The sequence below is a fragment of the Haliaeetus albicilla genome, chromosome 10 (genome assembly GCF_947461875.1).
Source record: "Haliaeetus albicilla chromosome 10, bHalAlb1.1, whole genome shotgun sequence".
NCBI lineage: Eukaryota > Metazoa > Chordata > Aves > Accipitriformes > Accipitridae > Haliaeetus > Haliaeetus albicilla.
In genome coordinates this window covers 27,716,710-27,738,137 of record NC_091492.1, presented here as the reverse complement: position 1 = coordinate 27,738,137, position 21,428 = coordinate 27,716,710, and the positions used below count along the sequence as shown (strand labels likewise).

At 39.5% G+C, this 21,428-nt stretch overlaps 1 protein-coding gene across 3 annotated transcripts in view; it reads right to left on the bottom strand.

Annotated features, from left to right (window-relative positions):
• Nucleotides 1–21,236, bottom strand: part of TTC28 (tetratricopeptide repeat domain 28) — a 199,974-nt gene extending 178,738 nt beyond the window's left edge. Inside the window, exons 1-2 of one of the 3 annotated variants that reach the window (XM_069794498.1) lie at nucleotides 21,067–21,236; nucleotides 8,450–8,728 (exon numbers count right to left, since the gene is read on the bottom strand). In XM_069794498.1, the coding sequence (XP_069650599.1) occupies nucleotides 8,450–8,728; nucleotides 21,067–21,159 (372 nt within the window). In that variant the 5' untranslated portion in view covers nucleotides 21,160–21,236. The remainder of the gene's footprint in view (nucleotides 1–8,449; nucleotides 8,729–21,066) is intronic. The other 2 variants (XM_069794499.1, XM_069794500.1) reach the window with 2 other exon arrangements.
• Between the last annotated feature and the right edge of the window lie 192 nt (nucleotides 21,237–21,428).

The following is a 21,428-nucleotide window of genomic DNA, read 5'->3' as shown; positions in this document are numbered from 1 at the left end:
AAACAGTTTTATATGCTGTTGTAATAAACACACTACAGTCACACAACACCCACAATAAGTTATTCTGATGTGCAACAGATCAGAACATTTCTTACTTCAATCATTTTCTCATTGTTCATGTTTGGTTTAAAGTTGCTGTAGATAAGGAGATGGATTTATATAAATACACTTGCTAATTACTCAACATGAATTAATGCTTTAAAGACAGATTTTGGGGTGGAGAGGGGAGTCATGTTAAGAGGATGACTTTCAGCCATGGGTTTTCATAATCCAGCCTTTTTTTTTTTAATTAAGTTCACAAGACAGTAACTGCAGTGGGAGCACACACCTCTAAGAGGAGCTCATTTGGGGATACAGTACACTAGTGTGCCCCAGTGCAGAAAGAAGGGAAACCAAGTTATGTTACTTTAAAGGAACATGGCTCAGATTTGCAGGATTCAAAAGAAGAAAAAAAAAAAAATTTTAAAACAAGTATCTTGAGAGAACTGGGCTGGAGGGAGGAGGATGGGGGATCAGAACTTAAATTAACTCAAGGCCCTAACTGGAAATATAAGCTGTATGAAAATTAATGTAAGATGTATGAAAATTTAAGCTGTATGAAAATTCAAAGTGATAGACAATTGTCTTTGAAAGCATGAAAGCAAGAACAACTTTCTTACTTTCTACACTGTCTCATTTCACAGCTTTATTTCACAATATTTTTTGGTTTTGTTTGCCATCCTCTGAAGAAAGGATCAACTTAATGCATTGGTCTGGTTAGAGAGTGAAAAGACATTTATTTCAAACACATGTAAGACTGTGATATTCCCCATTAGCACTGTAAATGCACATGATAAAAAAAAAGAAGAAAAAGAATGTAAGAATTAACAAATTGCACACCCAAGATAAAGGAGGAAAAGAAAAAAAGAAATTTACATCTAGTAGCTTAAATCTCAGAAAACTTGGATTCAAATTAATTTTTCAACTTCCTAAGTAAAAGGAAACTGGGTTCTGTATTTAAAACGTAGGCTTTTCAAACAAAATACCAGCTATACCTGTTAAGCTCCCTCTTCTGGCTAATTAATAAAATTGCTTAGATTTTGTATGCATAAGTTTCAATTTTCCCAGTGATGGTCTATCAATAAAAATCAAATAATTATTAAAAAAAAAACCTATAAAGCAGCTTTGATATTGAAATATGCAACATAAGTGTTCAACTTTAGACAGTGCCCTCCTGTTGTCTCACACTGACAAGCTGCACACACACACACAAAAAAATTCCATGTATTATGTAGGGATAGGTCTGCAAACCGAGCTTGACTAACAACCAACCATCTAGACCTGTAATAAGTTTATAAACACCACTGCATATTTTCTGATATCAGATATCCAATCCAACCCAAAATTTCTGTGTTCAAAACATCAGACTAGCTAATTAGTCCCCAAAGTACACCTTTCCTTGTTCTAGCTAAAATTAGAATTAATTGTGTAATAAAAATACAAATACATGTTTTAGAAAACATAAATGTTGAAAATTAGGAAAACATACCCCTCAAACTTAAGCTGCCTCCCTTCCAGGATTTCCCACCTCTGCTGTGATTTCCAAAGCATTTCTTTTCGATAAGCATGGCTCCAATAAATCAGAAACAGTTTAGGAAGACTCTAATGCTACCAAGCACTCCTGTTGTTACCACCCAATGGAAGACTTGCGTTTCACAAAGTAATCAGGGGGGTGGGTAACTACCTTATTTATCTGTCAGTAAAACAGGAAGAGGGACAAAAAAAATAGCCGGTAGCCAGGATGGTGTCTAACGTCGCCTCTGCCTCATCTGAGCAGAAGGTGTTTTCCACTTCTGTCAGAAAACTCACTTATATTTGTGTCCTTCAACTAAATAAAAAAGAAACAAATGCTCCTCTGTGCTTTCTCCATAAAGGAAGAAGAGTAACCCAAGAGCTCCAGCTACTGTAAGCACCAAAATCCCTCTGCTGCACTGCTGTTTTCTGTCACTGTTCCATGGAAATGCCAAAAAAAAAAAAAAAAAAAAAGTAACATACAGTTCAGTCTAAAGACATGCAGAATTCATTATCCCCTACGAGCAGATAAATAGCCATCTCATACTGGTAAAAGAATTACAAGTAATTAGCATTTATCTTATGCACTGACTTATTGTTAATCACGCTAGGACAGTTGCTATAGTTCGTATGTTGAAAGCAGAAAGAATTTCACTCTGTCTCTGTTAACAGCTCCAAAAATTAGTAGAGCTTACCTAATAGGTGTGGTTTTTAAAGTTAATAGGCTTGCACTTTTAAGTGGACATTCAAATGAGCTTTCTAGATACTGTTCCCTTTCTTTGTCCTTGCTGATATTTTATGGAAACAGAATTAACATGAATTATTTTTAAACAGGAAAGTATCACCAACAGACTTCTGTATTTCAGTTCCATTCATCCTAGTTAATATTTTAACTGAAATGTCAATTTAGTTACACTGTTAAATAATTGCAAGTGTGGAGATAGAATTTATTCTAGCAGTAAACTCTGTTCTGCCACCAATAGGAATTTTAAGCCTGTTCACCTAGCTTTTTATCACTGAAGTTGTTCTCATCGGCATAGCTGTACAATGATGTTGTCCTCTTACAAAACAACCTGCTGAAAAGTATCATGGCATTTTCAGGAATAAAAGGTAAACTTTCTAATGACATTCAGGATAAAAACCATACCAAAAAATCCTAAAAATAAGTTTCAATTCCAATTCTACCTTAAGACAGATACTTTCCCTAACTTCAGCTCCCAGTACACCCTTGCTCATCGTGGATATATGAAAGAAAGAAAACATTATTTAGGTGTCTAAGACAATGTCCTGGTTTCAGCTGAGATAGAGTTAACTGTCTTCCTAGTAGCTGGTACGGTGCTATGTTTTGAGTTCAGAATGCAAAGAATGTTGATAACACTGATGTTTTCAGTTGTTGCTAAGTAGTGTTTAGACTAAAGTCAAGGATTTTTCAGCTTCTCATGCTCAGCCAGCGAGAAAGCTGGAGGGGCACAAGAAGTTGGCACAGGACACAGCCAGGGCAGCTGACCCAAACTGGCCAACGGTGTATTCCATACCATGGGACGTCCCATCTAGTATAGGAACTGGGGAGTGGGGGCGGGGAATCGCCGCTCGGGGACTAGCTGGGTGTCGGTCGGCGGGTGGTGAGCAATTGCCCTGCACATCATTTGTACATTCCAATCCTTTTATTACTACTGTTGTCATTTTATTAGTGTTATCATTATCATTATTAGTTTCTTCTTTTCTGTTCTATTAAACCATTCTTATCTCAACCCGTAGGTTTTACTTCTTTTCCTGATTTTCTCCCCCATCCCATGGGGTGGGGGGGGAGTGAGTGAGTGGCTGCATGGTGCTTAGCTGCTGGCTGGGGTTAAACCACGACAGACAAAAAAGCTGATTTATTAAATAAGTTACTTGGAGAATCAGGGTAACCAGGAAAAAATGGACACTCGCCAAGAACAAGAAAGGGCACGTGAAGAGACATTAACAAATCCACAATGGAGGAAACAAGACAGAGAGGGCTGAAGGCTTTAAAAGGAACATTTAATGGAAAATTCCTCCAGGGATGAGACTTGCACAGTGAGATTCAGCAGCTAAAGCAACTAGTCCTTACCAAACTAACACAAATTCATGAGACAGAATGAAGATGTAGTGGCAGCAACTGGCCTCAATTTGTAGATACAGATGTCTTAAGCCAACAGTCACCCTCACTGTGGAGCAGCCAAATTAATGACAAAGCTTGGCAAAATTTTTCATTTTCTTCTAAAACCTAAGTCATCGCAGATGATTTCTGTGGAAACAACAACTCAAAGCAAAAGGGAAGTACTATGTAAAAGAGTGTGAAAATCACAATTCCAGATGGAATGAACACACAGGATAAAAAAATAATCCATTCAGCTGTGGGTTTTCATTATCTCAATTACTGTAGTAGCATGATGGCTCCTTTTCAAATGCCAAGATGCACTCCCTGCCAAGCCATTTTTATGACACTTCTATCAAAACTGTGTAAAGGAAGGCAGACAGCGCAGTCAAATTCTGAACTCTACAAATCATTTCCTGTTCAACACCTTATTGACCTTCAATCCAGCTAATGAAAGGCCTTGAAGGGATTTCATGTTTATGCCATTACTGTACCTCTGGCCCAAGTGAAATCACAAACTGTTCCTACATGCAAAAGCTTAAAAGAACCATGACAATACAAGATCAGCTCTCATTGCAGATCAGACTTGAAATATACCTACTGCCAGAAGACATGACTGAGACTCAGCTGCTACCATGAAATGATGCGGGACGATCTGATGATTCACAGGAAACCTCATTACAGTCTCTGAAAGTTAAACTAGCTGCTTCTATCATGTACGTGATTATATAACCCTTGCAAAACTCATTAGCCTTAAACCCAACAATTCTAAATACTTGCGTGCACATGATTTATTCCTCAATTCTGCTAAGACCTTGGCTTCAAAGCCATGAACTGAGGGCTCCAAGACTGAAGGGAACTGGCTGGTGCTGCAGTGTGGAAATGCTCGCCTTCCAATGGTCAGGCGGCAAGAGGCAAATCCATTTCACGGCTCTGTCATGAGGGACACACCAAGTTTCAAGTTCAGCTGGCAGTGGACCTGTGGGACATTTATTGGCTGATGGCCATGGAAAACACTAAACAAATACAATCAGCCAACTTTGGGCTGGAACAGCAGGAAGAAGCAGTGGAATCAATACACAAGTCATCTAACAAATGGCCTCAGGACCACCATGGATCGTGAACCAAGTCTATACTATTTTACAGCACCAGTTTATAATAACAGCAGTTATTATAAATAATGTTTTTCACTTCAGGTCAAATAGATGCCAGAAAAATATGCTTTAACATTTGGAATTTGTTCAGAAAATGTCCAAAATTCAGATTATTTATTATTTTTTTTTAGTGATGGTGCCAGGGTAGGGAGAGAAGCATGTTTTTCTTGAATATCAACTGTAGACATACAGTACTTCTGCTGCAAGACAGCAGCTCTGATTCATCTACATATTCTCTTATTAGGGTGCCATTCAAGAATGTATAAATAGGAATATTCTAAAGGAGCTCAATTTTGGCTTTGTTTCGCATATCAATTAGAATATTTTTTTTTATAAAAGCATAATGCCCACTGATGTACCACATACAGCTGAAGAAAAACAAAACTTTTTTTTACTGGTACTCACTTATTTTTAAAAAGTATATATTGTAGGAACAAATCAAATAACAAAAAGACACTTAGTCATTAAAATTAAAAACCAGAAGATAGGGTTCCAAATGGGATTCTGGTAGTTTGGGAGAAAAGAGGAGAGTGTGTGAGACACTGAAAATCTGACAAACTAAAGATACCACTGTGAAAAGATAAAAGGAAAAATACAAACAGGGACTGAGGATGAACTTTATACAGGACAGAAAGCCTGCAAAAGCTACTTTTCTATTTATAACTGATACTAACTTTCTAAGTATATAAACATTTCGTATCACAGAGCAAGATATCCTTTACACATTGATTTATCCAATAAAGCAAGAACAGATACTATGTCATCATAACAACATGTAGGTCTTCCACTACTTTTTCCACCAATAAGGCTCAAAATCTTCTGTAAAAGTGACTCCTCACCTTTTTGTAAAAAAAAGAATAAACAAAGTTTGCTCAAGGTCAGGTGCACATTTAATAGCAGAACTAGAATCAAAACAGAGTTCTTTCATGTTTTTAACTCAATAATATAGTCTACCTGAAAAAAAGTCTCATTTTTCCATTACTAAACATGTTTTTTGTTGTTGTTCTTTTAAACTATTCCACTTAGTACTGCATCAATACATAGTCTATTATTTCTGTATTTAACAGACTGATAATAATGCCTTCATTTAACACAGCTAGCCTTTTGGCTAGTAAATCTTCTATTCCATCTTATTTTCTATTTTGATCCACAAATCTATTCCAATGATTTATTTCAAAGCTCTTGTTATACTTCTATCTGTGACTGGCATTTTAAAAGTATTCTTTTATGAAGTCTTTTCATAACTTTTCATGTAAGTGAGCTCTATAGTAAATCACTGCCAGACTTCTTAGAAACAGGATACAAAACTAAGCACCCTTGCTTTTATACTCTTTAACTCCCTGCATTCAGACAAATGACCTGGAAATCAAGAGTTTAATGACAATAATGCATGCAATTTTCTTTTTTTAAACACAGTCCTTCACACAAATCTATGCAAAATCTTTTATGACATTCGGTAATACAAGACAGAAGTTAATGACCAAAAAAAAAAAAAAACCAAAACACCAAACCAAAAAGCAAACAAAAGCTTACAAGCTTATAAATCATCTTCCTGCCAAAGCAGGAGTTTCTTTCTGATGTGGACTGATACAAATAGTAAATTGCAGACAGACTTAGTAAAAAATAACAGGGAGAACACATTAAAGCGCTTTAAGAAGGATTAAACAGCAGTACAAAAGTTAAAAGAAAAAGAAAGTACCAAAATTAAGTGTGAAAATAGAACAATAATTTAAATGCTGCAATTCAAGATGGCAATTCCAAAAAATAGCATCAACAAAAGGGAAGGATCTCCCCTGGCCCGTGGTCTTCCTTTTGTGATTATGAGTGGGTAGAGCTTTGGAAAACACTTTCAATAACATTTTTCTAAAGCAGTTTTCTGGTCTCACTAAAGAGAAAAACTTGAAGTGAGAAAGTTTGTGTAAAATTGCAGTTTCTTGACTCCAGAAATTCCAGAGTTAAGACACCAAATTTTGTCTTGGGGGTGGGGAAGAAAAGTCAGGCTCTTTTCCTTCAGAAAGATGCATCAAATTAAAATACCTGCAGGATGCTCTCTCTCTCCTGGTGAGAGAATGAGAGAATTACCAAAGGAAGACATACCCAGCAGTCTGGTAGACAAGCTGTCACAGCTTGTACAAGATTGAAGGCTGAGATGAAAGTGACATTGTGCACACAGATTGTACTGATGGAAAGATACCACCAGTCTTCTGCTTTCAAACTTACTCAGATCTTTCAATCCCTGTCATTCCTTCCGAGGTGGAATGAGCAGACACATACCTCAGTTAGCAAGGCAATGTCTCAGGAGCTGCAGAAACAGCAGAAGCTTTCCAACACTGAATCCTCAAACCATATACATGTATCTAGGACAAACATCCTGTGTTCTGAGTGGAAAGAACACTATTTTATAATTTTTTTTTATACAACAGCTTCCACTTTCCATATGGAAATATACTATGCAGGCATGAAAAATCAGTGTGTCTACTTACTGCAGCAAAGCAAATGAAATGATGGGGAGTTTGGAAATGTGACTGCTAAGCAGTTGGCCACTAGACTAATACTCATGTTTTTAGTTAACAGACTACTAAATATCCAGACAAGATACAGGGAATGACCAATGAGGAAAGGGAGAGCAGGCAATATTGATTTAAAGGTATACAGCACAATCTCAACACATGGAGCTGATAACGAGCAGACTTTGGATTTGTGCTTAGAGTATGAGTGAAGTAATTAACAAAGTCTTAAACAAGCATATGATAAGGTTTTTCTAAAAGCCAATAAACAACTGAAAAACACAACACAAGACTTATAGTGATCTGCTTTGAAATAAAGGGAAACTTAACTTCAAACTTAACTTCGGAGTCCAGCTGACCTGCCGTAATTTCCATGGACAGGAACCTGGGTGATGAATCTGCTCTTAAATTCCATCTTTAGCTAAAGTAGCTAGTAAGACTGTGTGAGGGAGTGGGAGAAATGGAATCTGGAGCAGATGCTATTAAAATTGATTAGCATGTAAAGGGCTGGCCCTGGGCTAGCCAAGGGTGAGTCAGTTACTGAAGCAATCAATTGCAGCTAGTGGGAAGCAACCCCAGAAGGAACAGGCAACCAACACCATTTACTCTTTACAAAATGTTTCCTTGCATAGTCAGATCTTACCAAGAATGCTAAGATACACATTTCTTCAAATGTTTATCCAAAATATACTACAGATAAATACTCTTTGAGCACTATTTTGAAAGGCCTTATTACTCCATTACTAGTAAGACTCTCCATGCTACCTCTCAAGAAGTTCTGCAAGAAAATGTTCCTGGATGCTACAATGCTGACTAAGTTTAACATTAAAAGAGATGTCTGGTCTTCACAACCCAGAAACCATGCTGGTTTAAAATAGTAAAATAGTACCACATCCCCATTGGGGAAAAGTATGTTTACACAGAAAACAGTGTAATACCCAACAGGAAATTGAAGTAAAAAAACTTTTAAAACACAAAAGATATTATTATCTGGAGCTTTTAGCAAAAACAGACTTTAGTACAGAAATATATGCACTTGTTTACATTAGGCGTTACATATGTGAATAATAATCCCAAAGGAGTTACTCTTTCCCCAGAAGACAAATATACTTTCTTACCTTTGGCCATTTGGGATTTAGAAGTCGTGCTTTGATTGCATCATCCAGGGCCTTGTCATACTGTTGGATTTTCATGTAGGCTGCTGAACGATTACTGTAGAGAATGCAGTTCTGAGGATCAACTCCCAAAGCCTCATTGTACAACACGATTGCTGTATGAAAATCGCCATCATGGCAAGCCTGGTTGCTCTGGCGAACTTTTTCAACAAATTCAGCTTTGCTCAACATGGGACTGTCAGGACTTCTTCTTCCAAAAGATTTTGATCCAAAGAAAGAAATCTGGCGGGGGGGGGGGGGGGGGGGGGGAATTACATGTTAGTGTTAAGAAATGCTACTCAAAAAAGGAAAAAAAAAAGTAATAAATCAAAATATTAGAAACTGTACAGCAAAAATTAAAGCCACCAGTGTTACTGCAGAACAAATTATTATTTCAGAATCAGATTCTTAAAAAAGTAAATTGTTTATCTCTTGACTTCTTGGAGCGTACAGAAGTAACACAAAAGAGCCTTATAAAACATATCATTCCCTATGAAGGATGTCTTCCAGAAGACATACTGCCTTCTTCAAGTATAAGACTAGTTGTAGCCTATTTTAGTATGCTGCACTCCACACATTCACAAGTTTTTCCTCCTGGGCCACACTATTTGATTCTACAACACAAAGCATGGTCACCAGGTAAGGAAGTTTTTCTGAATAGGTGGCAGGTGTGAATGTGAAGATGATGACTGTATATCCGAAGCTGGACACATAGATCACACAGAAGGACGTGCGTGCACAGACAATGGAAGAGTGTATAAATTCTCTTCAAACCAAAGAACTTGCGCTGGTACATCTGCTCACAAACCTCTATATCCAGTCACCTGCAGGCTGCAAACTATTCATAAATGGGAAGAGAAGGATGACGCTGGAACTGGGTATACTCACACAAATTAGTGGGGCACACAATTTATTTTAGCAACAGAACAGTCATCATTGGCAGAGAGCCACGTTCCCCAATTGTCAGCTTCAGGCAATACAAAATAACAACGAAAAACAGGTTTATGCCTTCTAATTATAAAGATTATTATTTAAAGTGAGCTGTAGGAAGTCCTAGTTCCATTCATTCTGGTACACCCTTTCTCCTCATTTAACTTCTACGTTCCTTATTTTCCTCAGCCAGTCATTTGCAGTCGGTAACTGTTTTTGTCATGTATACCCTACTCTTTCTCAAGGACCCTCAAAAACTCAGCAAAAATATCTTTGTACAACTCTGATTACAAGGCAGCTGTGGATTCTGCAGTAATCATATTTGGCAACAGGCAACAGGTACACATGGTAACATACAAAGTACTTAGAAATATTCATTAAAGGCTTAGACTACTATAATTGAGATTGGTGTCATCCATTTTTAGTCCTGCAGACTGAAAAAGGTTAAGAATATCATATATTGTTACCACAACAGAACAATTGCAGGGCTTAAATACATCACCAGAGCAAGCTGAGGCATATTTTTAGGTAGAAAGGGAAGCAAGCTGCAAACTGACATCCTGTCTCAAGCATCAGTATGGTCTATAGACTTTTCTTTTTTTTTGTTTGTTTCTTAAGTCAACAACAGTAGAAAAGCATCAAATTAGAAACTACTGATCTCTTCTTTTCCTTCTGATTACACCAAATTTTTTCTGACAAGTGTTTGTGCAAACTGTTGCTAAACTTCTCTACTGAAGGAGACTCCATGTTCTACTCGGGCAATCTCATTACACTGCTTCATGATTTTCATCATTAAAATATTTTCCCTGATATGTACCTCATTTTCTTTTATCAGTAAATGTACTGTTTCTTGTCCTGTCTACAGTAGACCAAACCAAAAACCATGTTCCTGTCATCTGTGTAGTTGCCCTTTATATAGAAATCCTGCTAATATAAGCTAATATGTAGCTTAAATAATAATAATAGTTATTATTATTATGAACAGCACTATAAAAAGCAAAATTTTGCATCCTTGAAAATTCATTCCATATGCAGTACATCTTTAAATGCACTGGCATACTACTTTGCTACCAATCAAGTTTACAAACAGCAACTTCGTATATTCTCAAGTACTGGCAGGAAAATTGCTCTACTTGGAGCAACATCCCAAAAGTTAAAGCTGAACACGTTGCTTTATGCCAAGCAGTGCGATAACTCACACATTTGTGTGGATTTGACCATAAACTTCATCATGTGGTCAGTCTGCCATGACCTGAGAAGCTGCAAGAACACAATATGAAGATTCAGCAGCTATTACAGGAGTACATGTTCAAACATAAAGATCAGGAAACCTTGAGAAAGCTAATTAGTCACCACAAGGTCATAGATGGCTGGAGGTACAGTAAGGAAATGGGGTTGGTGAGTACCCAAGTGCCAGGGACAGCACAGGTAACTACCCAGAGATACCATGATTCACATGTGGAGTTGATTTGCTGTAGGAAGATAGAGGCAGCCAAAGGAAATACCATTCTTCTCACATTTCTTTTCATCTTCACCTACTTTTTTCCTCTGTAGTTTCAGCAGCTTCTTTAATTCCAAGAACTTACATTTCTGCCTACTCCTGAAACCTGCTGAAGTTAACACACCTACTGCCATTGTGCAAGATTCTTGTCAGTGGGCAAACGTAAAAACTGCCGTGTAATTTTTCCAACCATTAAAGTCAGAGCAACTAATGAATTTTCACACTGCTCTGATTTCCACACTGGAAATTACCAGAAGAGTGGAAAACTTGATTTTATGCAACTTAGAACCAACACTTCAGAGTCACTACAGGCAAGAAAATCCAATGCAGTCTTACAGAAATGCTCATTGTATATAAGAAACGTGGAATATTTTAACCTGAGCAATATTCTGCTCAAAAAAAAAAAAAAAAAAAAAAGGCATAACCTTTACCTGGGACTAAAACGAGTTCAAGCATGTCAAAAATTTCTGAAAGCAGCCAAATTTTCATGCAATACTCAAGGAAATGCAGGGCTAACAGTCTAAAGAACTCTCATATATCATTTTTCAGAAGGATCTGAGGAAATGAACAATCATAAATTAAGAAAAGTATTAGAAGGCAAACACAGGGTGACCATCAGAGGGTGAACAACAGACCCAGTGCAAGGACTCCTGTGATACTCTGTTTATGAAGTCAGAGATCATCCTGACCCATGACCCTTGGAAACTGTGTTAACAAGCAAGCAAACAACCCCACAAACACACACTCACCCCCGCACAATTTAAAATACCACCTTTTCAAAGCTGTCAGCTACAATAGCAATAGATTTTGCTTTAATCTATGTACAAGTATGAGTACATGTACTAGTACAACATTTTGGAATCCTGCTATGTTCTTAGCTTCAATAACTTCCTGCTACAATTCTGACAAAACTTGAGATTTCCATAAGCAAATTAAACTTCTGCAGTGCAAATTCAATTTATTTAAGTACAGGTAGGTCAGGCGGCACAATTCAGATTTCTGGCACAGCTAGTATGGATAATATTTGTATGATGCACTTAATTGATCACAAGGACCAAGTCAATCTATCAGAAGGAACAGAACAGCACACTAAGAAAAAGATACGGGTATCTTCTCTTTTGACATCTTCCACAGTTAGAACTGAAGCAAGATTCTCTCCCTGGTTTCTAAACTACATGATATTTTGTTTGCACCACAGTTACAGGATCAAAAAAAGTATTTGTTTTGTTCTCCTGTCTGGGCATGAGACCTACATTGTCACTGCGACTTCCTCCCAGGTGGCCATACTATATAGCATTCATTTGTAAGTACATTGGTCACGAAAAAATGTTTTGTCATAGTCATCATAGAGATTTTTGTCAACTCTAAAGGTGGAAGGGCTCCACTGAGAATATCTGAACTCCATGAGAACTGGTATTAAGACAGATAGGTGATATTATCTTGGCAGAGTACATACATGTTTCAAATTCTTAAAAACTATAAAGCTACCTTAACTTAAATAATCAACTGCAACTATAACTTCCCTTAACAAAACTGGCTGCATTGAGCACTAAGCCTAGCAGTGAAAGCACAACCAGTGTCAGGCTGAAGAACCCACCTCTGGCTCGGTGCCGCCGGCAGCGGGTGGCATCTGTCCCATCCCCTCCACCTGACCGCAGGGACCGATGCTGCTGCAACAACAGAAGCTGCTTGCCTGGAAGCAGCCTTCAGAAGCTCACCAAGAGTTACTGAGCGCTAGGTAGAGAGGCCTCTGCAAGGGCATGTCTCATCAGGCACCATCTCAAGGAGCACTAGCGAGACTAAAGAATGCACAAGTCAAATGACAGCTGTCTGTCTGTTTATTGTTCACGAACAAATGAAAACACAAAGCTGTTAATGATCTTCCCAGAATCATACTGTGAGTCTGTAACAATGAGGAGAATCTATGAGGAGACATGCTCTCAGTCCAAGTAGAGTGGTTTCTGCCTCTAATATCCTGTGAAGCTAAATAATCTCATGAAAAAAAAGAAACTATTTTAAAGGAAACTATGATGGTAATTTCTGGAATATGTTATTATTTAATTCTTGCTATCATGAGAATTATGTAAGGCAGTAAAACACCATTAGGTAAAAGAAAGAACCACAGAACAAAACTGAGTCACTCTGGCACTCAGACCACAAATAAAAAAAGATTGTTATGACAGTACCAACACTCAAAAAGTACTCATTAAAAAGCCATCCCCGCTTTCCAGTCACGACTGCTCTTCTACTACCAATATAATGGAAGGTGATGGCAATGCACATTTTTAGGCTGCCTAACACTTTGTTATAGAAGTTATTCGTATGTACTAAACCAATGCTAAAGAAGAAGCCAAAGTTCCTTAGTGCACTGGAACAAAAAAGGTTCTAATGAAGAGCAGAAGAGGATCTAGCAGAGACAATTTAATGTAGGAGCTCATGTATTTCTAATAACGAAGATGGCATAAGCTTCTCAGCATAACTTCTCCAACCAGCATAGGGTACCAGAAACCAGCTCCTACTACAGAAGTCACATTAGACAGAAGGTCCCACAGTATCTCTTCAGATTAGACTCAGCAATTAATTCCCTTCGCTGGTGAAAAAGCCTCCTCCTCTTGCAGAAGGTGCTCAAGATTCAACCTGACTGACTATTCAAGGTGAGTGTTAAAAACACACACAATTTTCTTCAGTCTTTTTCTTTTCAAGAACAAACTCCCAACCCCTCAAAGCAAACACTAAGTTAAACACACAGAAAAACCTACATTACAAGAATGTTTATCTTCCACGATCAAGCTTGCTAAACTTAGCCCTCTATAGAGACAGAACATTAGCAAATAAAGTAAGTGCCCATACATGCTGAAAGATCTGTCTGAGCACATCGCTATCTGGAAAATGGTAGGGAGCAGATTCCCATTGAGTTCCAGTAAGGTGAGTGAGAACAGAGAACAGCAAATCCAAATTCTGCTCCAAGACAAGAGGACAAGGGAAAACAATGTGGTACAACAGCACGAAGAGAATGCTTGATCAAAGAACAACAAATCTTACACCTCAGAGCTTCTTAGTTTGTATGTAATCCATCTTACTTAATGATACACTATTCAAATAAATATGGCTTATATAGATGATGTCTTGGGTGACAAGTCCATAATTAAGACACCTTTTTTAAAATCCTTTACAACTTTCAAAGAAATACGTGTGATATGTAGCATTTTTATATTTTAAAATATCTGAATAGCTCAAGATACTCAGTGAAACACCAGAAGGAGGAAAAAATTAAAAGAAACAGGAAAGCAGAAAAACTGGCATTCCAAATGGATTCTGAAACAAAGTGACAGTTACTTATTCTAAATATGGGTTTCCAAAATCAGCTTAAATCTGTAACTGAGCTTCTCTTTCTATGAAAACTTCTATACAACATCTTGTATTTTAACCTGTAAAATGGCTTTATGTTTTTTTCACTCCATATTCTGGGATATTATTGTTTTTCTGTAATAGAAACTGTCTTTAACAAGAGTCCAAGAACAGATAAAGAATATGAGGTTTCTCCCCCCAACCTCCATGCTCCTAGCAGCTAGCACTTCAGCTAGTCTGTGCTACTCTTCTGAATAGCCATGAAACCCTGCCAAGCCACATGCAACCTTCACCCAGTGGGAACAGAATTTTAATAGAAATAGTGTGGAAAGAAATGAAAGGCCACTGAAACTGAAAGTTTAAGCCACTGCAGGATGTGCACAACAGCTATCCAGGCTGCTAGATTATTCTAAGCTGTATTTTGTGTTCACAAATTGTTATGAAGTATTACTGGGAGTACATCTTCACAGATACAAGAAAACATTTCCTTAAATCTCAGCAGCATAATATATACACCCCATAAGCAGGACACCAGTAAACTGGACAATGATTCAGACTATTCCCCCCCTTAAACCTGTAGGTGAATGAGAGAAGCACTACTTGATGGTCAGTTACAGAACAGTCCCTGGAAACACACACTCGCTCTGTGGACTGGTGCTCAAATCTGCCTATGCAATTTTGATGCCTCAATGAAAACAAGAACACTGCCGCCACCCAACAGACATACTGCTAAAGTTACCTTCCATCTAGCAGAAGCAATATGAAGGAAATCCTATAAAATTGTGTTGCTTCTGTCATTTTCAATGTCCTGCATTTTTTAAAGTCTAGCATTTACTCTGTTAATTATCAGGGTATCTAACCTGACATGTACTTTAGTCTAAAGTACTCCTACAAGCGTCAGTAAATATTCTTCTGACAGATAGGGTTTTAATTTCCTCTGGTAAATCTACATTATAGGGGAAAAAACCCAACAAGTTAGATTTTCACAAAGCAATATGTAAAACAGAAGTCAAACTTCCAAATTTTTAAATACAATTCTAGAAGGGATTTTTAGATGTTCATGGAAATCTATTTTATATCATAAAAAGCTAAAACTTATCTAAAAGCATTAATAAATCAAAAGGAATAAATACCTTGAACATAAAAACATAACTTACAGCACTATTCTATAAAAAAAAAAACCCACACATTTTAGTAAATTTCCTAATCCAATATATGTCTAGGCTTCTGGAGTATATTGTTCTGCAAATATTTTACTATGTTGGTTTTTCACTGTAATTGGATACCAAAATATTTTAAATATGAACTTGACAACAGAAAGGAAATGGATTTTTTTTTTTTTTTAACTGGAGCTTATACAAAATTTTCTACAGAAAAAGATGTATTTTCTAAAGAATTTTCTACAAATGAGAAGCAACTGTGAGCTTCCAATTTGGAGAGATCTGCAATTACAACATTAGTTAGATCCACTCTAATTTGAGCTATGCTACATGTTGCTAAAAATTGTAACAACTATGCAATCCATAGCTAAATTTAAACACCACTTTTTGGTTCATACATAATTTAAAAAACTAAAGGTTATGCAGACCAAATTATGCCCTCACGTATACTTTTGCAAAATACTTCAGTTAAGAAACAAAATTCTGTTTTCAAGTAAGTATTCCAAAACCAAGAAAGAACTAAGTTGTACAGATGTTATTTTAAAATACTATTGAGAAGCTAACCTGTTGTTACTGCAAACACACTGTAAAATACTATTTGGATCATGTATGTAATGCAATATTTTCATATATCTAGTGCCTAATGTAATTATTTACAGTAATTGAAAGGGTATGAGCATCAAGTTACTGTAAATTCTTTATTCCCACTTTCCTCAAATTGGTGGCCTCAAAGCTCTTCTCAGTCCTTCCTTAAGAAGCACCTCAAGTAATGATATTACACCAACCGATGATGAATAAGGAGATAGCCGAAAGAGACCATGACAATCCTTCTATATGTAACTTTTTATAAAAGCTCCTCAGTCATGCATAAGCCAGCCTGTGTTACTGTTGCTCTCCCTCTCCTGGTTTTCTGATTGTTATACCTATTGGTTACATTGCACTTCAGATCAAACTGGAAGCTCACTGAGACTAGGTGTCTCCTCATATGAGCACTTGGGTCCAGGAGGACTTTGATCCTCTGGGCAACATTGTACTATAAGATAATAAAAACTATGGTCCTTTTTATAAGGTGAGCAGTCTCTCAACACAGGATTATTCTATTTTCCGTTATATATACTCTTTATTAGATATAATTAAACCCTTCTTCCGTGAACTTCTGAGAAAATTGGAAGCAGGTTAATGTTTCAAAGCTTCAGTCAGTTACATGTAGTGCTTATTAAGAAGGATTTTCCCCGACACACAACTGGTCAGGCACGTTCAGGGTAAAGGACGGGTTTTACCTTACTCTAAAGGATTAACCACCAAATAGCTGAAGACGATTTATCTAAACTCTAAAATGATATCCCACAGGCTCTTTCTCAGGTGTCTGCTGGTGTTTCTTGATCACAGTCATATCATCCATCAGACTAGGAAATATATACAAAGTTATATTGTCAAGGTCATTAGCAAGAGAGAAGACAGGGGACTGCATGCCTGTGGGCGTCACTCACAAATTTCTGGGCAAATTTGCCTAATGAATTCAAGACATTGGCAACACATTTGTCTTTCTCGTTTTCTGACTGTGGCATACAACTTTCTGGGTTTCCCACAGACCTAGGGCACCCTGCTTTGTGCAGTATGCAGGTGAGCTACTGAAACTGTATGCTAATGAAGCAAAGTGATAGTCAAATATAAAACTTACTGCCTAGAGCACAGAAGAATATTCAGTGTATTCTGGGAAATAAATAGCAGATGACACTCAATGTCACTAAATGCAAAGTGATTGGGGGGGGAGGGGAATCCTTCATTGTTATCACAATAACTGGCCCCAAACATACCCTTACCCCTCACAAAAGACATTTTAGAGTCCTTGGAGAAATTCTCCTGGAAACAGTCTCCATGCTCTGAACAGTCGAAGAGACAAATAAAAGAATAAGAATCTTTTGGAAAGAAGAAACAATAAACAATTATGCCATTCTAAAAATCTACAATAGGAAGCACATTTTAAATACCATGATCAGTTTTGTTTCCACCACCACCACACAAGCACATAAAGATACCCAAGTAGAAAAGCTAAGAGGTGGGTTGCAGATACCAGATATGGATCGATCTCCACATCCAGAGACTAAGATAGACTGTGAAAGTTAGAAAAGAATTTAAGGGAGTAAGTCAAAGGTCTATAAATGTCAAGAAAAGCACAGGGAAGGTAAAGGGAACAAACATTCACTATTTCACAGAAACAGAGGCATCAAACAGGTGGAAGATAAAAGAAAACCAACTGAAGTAACCTTACACATGCAGTATAGTTAAAATGCGGAATTATCCCAGATGTTACAAATGACAATAGTAATAATGGATTCAAAAAGAGTAATTAAAAACATGAAAGAAATTCACAGAAGTCTATTGAACATGAAATTGAAATTACACATATATCTTGAATATTCAGTAAGTTCTAACTGAATTCAAGTACTATAAAGAACATTTAAATTTTTAGAAAAACTGACTCTGAAATAAAGAACAGTGCTTTCATCATAATTTAACAGCAAATGAAAGCAAACATAAAATACTCCTCAATTCTTAAGATTTTCATTTTTAAATAAAGACCAAGACAAGATTCTGTCTAAAAGTTATGTTTGTACCAGAGATGGCTAGATCCATGATAACAGACACATTACAGATGCCTAAAACAGACCAACAGTCATACAACACTGACAGCAAGTTAGTTGGAAGTTAGAAAAAAACCCAGGTAATATATATTGTATAATGTGGTTTTTAATTTATATATGATAAAAATAGATTATTTAGTTTTGTGTACTCAGAATACTTCCACTGTAAGAGCAGCTAGAATTTGGCATACACTTACTGAAACTTTAGCACAATGATGTCAAACACACAAGCCGTACGCCACGTATGCCTTGTGTGATGCATTTATGTAGCCTGCAAAACAGACTCAAACTGAACAGGAGACACTTAGCTTTTTCATTTTCTCAGAAAAAAAACCAAAAATCTAGCTTCACTGGTCTCAGAGACAACCTTCAAAAGTAAATTAATGAATGCAAATGCAAGTTTGTGTCTGAGCATGCCGAAAGCCTAAACAAACTCAGAAGTTCAAGTTTTCCAGGCCCTTGCTAATCTCATTAGAGTGCCCTTATAGATCAGGAACAGTCCCTCAGCATCAAGATACAGTATGCTACTGTCAATCATTTAAAAGAAGAATATGAAAGAGTTGAAATTCTTAAAGAACAGGAGAAACAGAGTGAAAACATGGTATAGAAGGAGTGGAAAGTAATGCAAAAATTGACATGAAGAAGAATGAGAAATTAAAGCAGAAAGGAGCTCGTTTTCTCATTAAGAGATAGTATGACACTGAGACATAGACAAGAAATAAAAGTTGACCTCCTAAGTCTAAAGAGTCATTTGCTCCCACTGCCATCCAACAGATCTGTCATTAATATAAAAGAAAGATCTAGTATAAGCTAAAGGGAGCACAAAATCTTGGATTTAGTTATTGTGAATAATAATTAAATTATAAATTATCAGTGAGGAATCCGACCTTTTCCTCTGAACTGTCAGTTAGCCGCAGACAGACACAATAACAATTGACTGACAAATCAGTAATACAGCAAAAGCCAGGTCTGAACAGGAAAGTCACTTGGGAAAGACTTGTTAGGGCAGCAGGTGTACATGCTCCCTGGATTTTGTTGTCTGCAACAAACCATTCAATTATTGTAGTACAACTGTTGTCTTCTCTGAAGGGATGTGTGCCATCTGGGAGTGCAGGTCTGTCAGCACAATGGCAGTAACAGCATTCACTGATACACAGGGAGGTAGGTACTTCACCTGCAATCTTTCATTACAGCATTCCCATCTTAAGTGACCTGTCCAGTGGGAACGGGAGTAACTGGTATCCAGGCAAGGAGGAAAGGATACGCAATGGACAGGGAAGAGGTTTTTAACTTCAGTCAAGAGGGGGATAATGTGATACACTGAAGCAGCCAGAAAACAAGACTTGATCAATATCCAGCAGAAATATATACATAGACTGATGCTGTTGCAGCAGTAGATTTCACGTCTTGAAAATTAAGATCTGGGTAGTACAGAGTATCAGTAATAATAATAATAATTAATGCTGATATCACTAATAATAATCAGTAGTCTCATATATTAGTGTGACCTAGGACTTCAAAAAACCACATGCATGTGTGTTTAGATCAGACAACCCCCCCTCCCCAAAAAAGGGAAGATTTCCACCAACCCTAATGCTGACAAAAATCTTCCAATGTTTGAGGCATAGCCTCTCATTCATTTATCAAAAAACTGTTCTCAAATAACCTATAAAGTGTTTCACTAGCACCTGAAGAGCTCTTGTTCAACACCAGAAGAAAGCACAAGAGGGATGACATTGTCTAAGATTGTGCAAACCTCCAAGAAAAATTAAAGACATCCAAAAATAAAGATGAACAGCTCCAAGGAAAGAAGAGGAGGAAGGACAAGAAGGCATAGACACCCAGCCATCTCAAATCTCCATTTACTGGGGACAACCAGGGACATCCCTATGGCTGCAACATCAAACTATAGGAGCATGGGCTGCTGAGAGAGGGATAACATATCTCATCCTTAATCGCCAGTCTGTATTCCAGTGAACGAACAGAACCGCATTAACGACATTTGCTGTCATCGAAGATGCACTGACTGAATCCAGTCTCCAGATTCCAAAATCTGTCAGTAACAGGACTCTTAAAATCGAGTTACTGACAACCTTTTCGATGGCGGGCATGCCCAGCAGAGGTACAGTCCGCTTGAGAAGGTGTGCCTGTACCGTTAGTTCCAACAGGGTAACAAACTCTGCAGTGCTACAAAGTACATCTGACACACTTCCCAAAAAAGTTTAGAGATTTTAACGCGGTAAGCTTAGCTTTTGCTTATCCAGGAGCCCAGAGAGAACACAATTGGCACGCTGATGCCTGTCCTCTCTCTTGCGTAGGGGCGACCGCTCCAGCGAACTGCGGGCTGAAACGCGTCCGTGGAAGTAACTGTCCCCGGGCGACGGCAGCTCCCGCAGTTCACCCGCAGCCGCGGTCGCGCCTTCCCCCGCTGCTGCGGACGGCGCACAGACCCCACAGCGACCGCCGGCCCTCGGGCAGGACCGACGGCTGGCCGAGCTTCCCCGCCCGCAGCGCCGCGCTCCGCCGGGCCCGCCGGCGGCGGGGCTGGGCGGGCGGCTGGCCCGGGCCTGCCGGCCGCGGCGGAGGCTTCCAGGAAGGCGCCGCCGCTCTCAGCCCCGTCAAAGAGCACAGCGCGAAGGGAGCCGAGCGCTCGGCCAGGCGACCGCGGCTGCACCCGAGGCCTGGCGGCCCCGGAGCCCCGCCGGGCACCCGCCGACCGCCGCCGCTCGCCGCCGCTTCCCCCGGCCCGCCGGGTGAGCTGCCCCGCCGCCGCCCTGCCCCTCACCTCGCCTCGCCTCGCCGCCGGCCGCGGGGCCTGCGCCCTCCCCGGGCGCCGCGGGCTCCCCCTCCGGGCTAGGGCAGCGGCCCGCCCGCGCTCCGCAACTTCCCTCCGACGCCCGCGGGCGGAGATCGCGCCCAGCCCGGCCCCGAGGAGGCGGGAAAGAGCCGCCGGGCCGGGGGCCGCTACGGCACACCGCCCGTCTGGCGTCAACTCACCCGGGGTGGCTCCGCGTTCCGCTCCCGCCGCCGCCGAGCCCGGCCCCCCGCTACGGCCCCCGGCGGGGCGGGCGGCGGCGCCTCTGGCTCCATCGCGCTCCGGCTCCTCCCCCTCCTCCTCCTCAGGGGGCCGCCACCGCCCCCCGCCGGGCCGATCCCGCTCCGGCCGCCCGGCCCACGGCGCCACGTTCCGGGCCCGGCTCTGAGGGAACCGCACTGCCCCCAGCCCCGCCCCCGGGGCTGGGCTCCGGTCGGACCCCGGACAACCCCCGCCCGACGGCGCCAGGCCCGCTCCGGCGCGGCCCTGCGCCGGACGTCCTGCGGCTGGAGCCCGGCCTCCCCTCCCGCCCGAGGCGGGTCGT